General features: G+C 44.9%; 1 protein-coding gene across 1 annotated transcript; it reads left to right on the top strand.

The window, feature by feature from the left end:
* Nucleotides 1-289: 289 nt before the first annotated feature.
* LOC112080226 (Golgi-specific brefeldin A-resistance guanine nucleotide exchange factor 1-like) lies at nucleotides 290-1697 on the top strand (the record flags this gene model as incomplete). The annotated part of the gene is made up of 4 exons (XM_024145973.1): nucleotides 290-391; nucleotides 641-754; nucleotides 1235-1418; nucleotides 1621-1697. Coding segments are annotated over 4 exons (477 nt in total), but the record flags the coding sequence as incomplete, so codon positions are not given.
* Nucleotides 1698-1703: the final 6 nt, after the last annotated feature.

Below are 1703 nucleotides of genomic sequence, written 5' to 3'. Positions count from 1 at the left end.
AAATAGACGATTCATTAAAAGAGTAGGCACTTGGGGGAGAGTGGTGGGTCATGAGAATGGCTGCTGAATGGTTCCTCTGAAATATATAGTAAAATATATGATTCATTAAAAGAGTAGGCACTTGGGTCCAAATCCTAGCTTGCCATGGGGCATTTATTTAGAATTTTATGGCAAATATCCCATTGAATACAATGCAGTATTATGCAAAACAATCTCAAGTTCGAAAATAAGAGGGATTTTTWAAAATCAGTGTTAACTGTGTTCTAATTACTGTGTACTGTGTTGCCAGGTCCTGTTCCCTCTGCTGACCAAGCTGCTGGACAATATTAGCCCTGCAGATGTGGGAGGCATGGAGGAGACCAGGATGAGGGCCTGCACCCTGCTGTCAAAGGTCAGAGTTCAGTCAACACACAACAGGCAGCCATTTCAAAGTGTGAAATCTGTTATATGTGTTCAGACCGTAGGGTTGACTTTGGTGTTTTTTGGGGGTTGAGAAATTGACAAAGTTGCTAAATCCGCTGTCTAGCATTGCTTATCCATCTGAAGAGCGATAGTATAATATGCTGTGTCAGGTAGTGCCTGTCCTACCCATGTCATATCTGAATATCTCACTGTTTTCTATTGCTTTGTTCTACACCAGGTGTTCCTGCAGCACCTCTCTCCCCTGTTGTCTCTGCCCACCTTCGCTGCCCTGTGGCTCACCATCCTGGACTTCATGGACAAGTACATGCACGCTGGTTCCAGTGACCTACTGGTGAAGATGCCTAATATTGCACAGTATCACATGTCGACTTCAACTCCTATTAGCTCCGGTGTTTCTACGAGTAACTGCCAAAATAATGGAAACACTTGAGTAAATGAGGGATACACAGTATATTGAAAGCACAGGTGTGGTTTCTGAGTTAATTAAGCAGTTAACATTCCATGCCTTACGGGAGATTCTACACTTGTAGAATCTATGCCAAGGCTCATTGAAGCTGTTCTGGCTCGTGGTGGCCCAACGTCCTAATTAAGACATTTTATGTTGGTGTTTCCTTTATTTTGGCAGTTACCTATAGCTAGTCTAAAAAGTCCATCACTTTACAACAACGAGTGGTCAAACGCAAAGGAGGGCACACAAGAAAAATAACAGTTCATGTTCATTCCTATTCAGCTCCATTCAGTGTTTTTTCCTTCTGTGTGTGATTGCACGGCTGATGGGCTGGGTTTTCTTTTTATCCCCCCCCGACCCCAGCTGGAAGCCATTCCAGAGTCTCTGAAGAACATGCTGCTGGTGATGGACACAGCAGGAATCTTCCACAGCGTTGACTCCCGTACGGGATACTCTGACCTGTGGGAGATCACCTGGGAACGCATCAACTGCTTCCTGCCTAACCTCCGGGAAGAGCTCTTTAAACAGACAGTCATACCCCAACCAGGTAGAGGACRACACACTATACCTGCATCTATTAAGGCCTTGTTTTCTCCAATATGCTTTGAATATTAACAATATATGAATGTAGGTTAGTTATAATACACTTCCTACATGTTTTTCATGTGTACTTAACCTTCAGTGTTATTTCTGCTATATAGCTACATAAAGCCAGATCACTGAAATGCAATGGTGCTCTGTGTCCATAGATCCTGCTCCCAGTCCCCCAGTGGAACTTGCCCAGCCGGCTGCCCCCTCCCCCCCAGCCTCGCCACCCCCAGCCCAGGCCCCA

The sequence above is a fragment of the Salvelinus sp. IW2-2015 genome, unplaced genomic scaffold, assembly GCF_002910315.2.
Source record: "Salvelinus sp. IW2-2015 unplaced genomic scaffold, ASM291031v2 Un_scaffold13299, whole genome shotgun sequence".
In the NCBI taxonomy this organism is placed as follows: domain Eukaryota; kingdom Metazoa; phylum Chordata; class Actinopteri; order Salmoniformes; family Salmonidae; genus Salvelinus; species Salvelinus sp. IW2-2015.
This window is presented reverse-complemented; position numbering and strand designations above follow the sequence as displayed.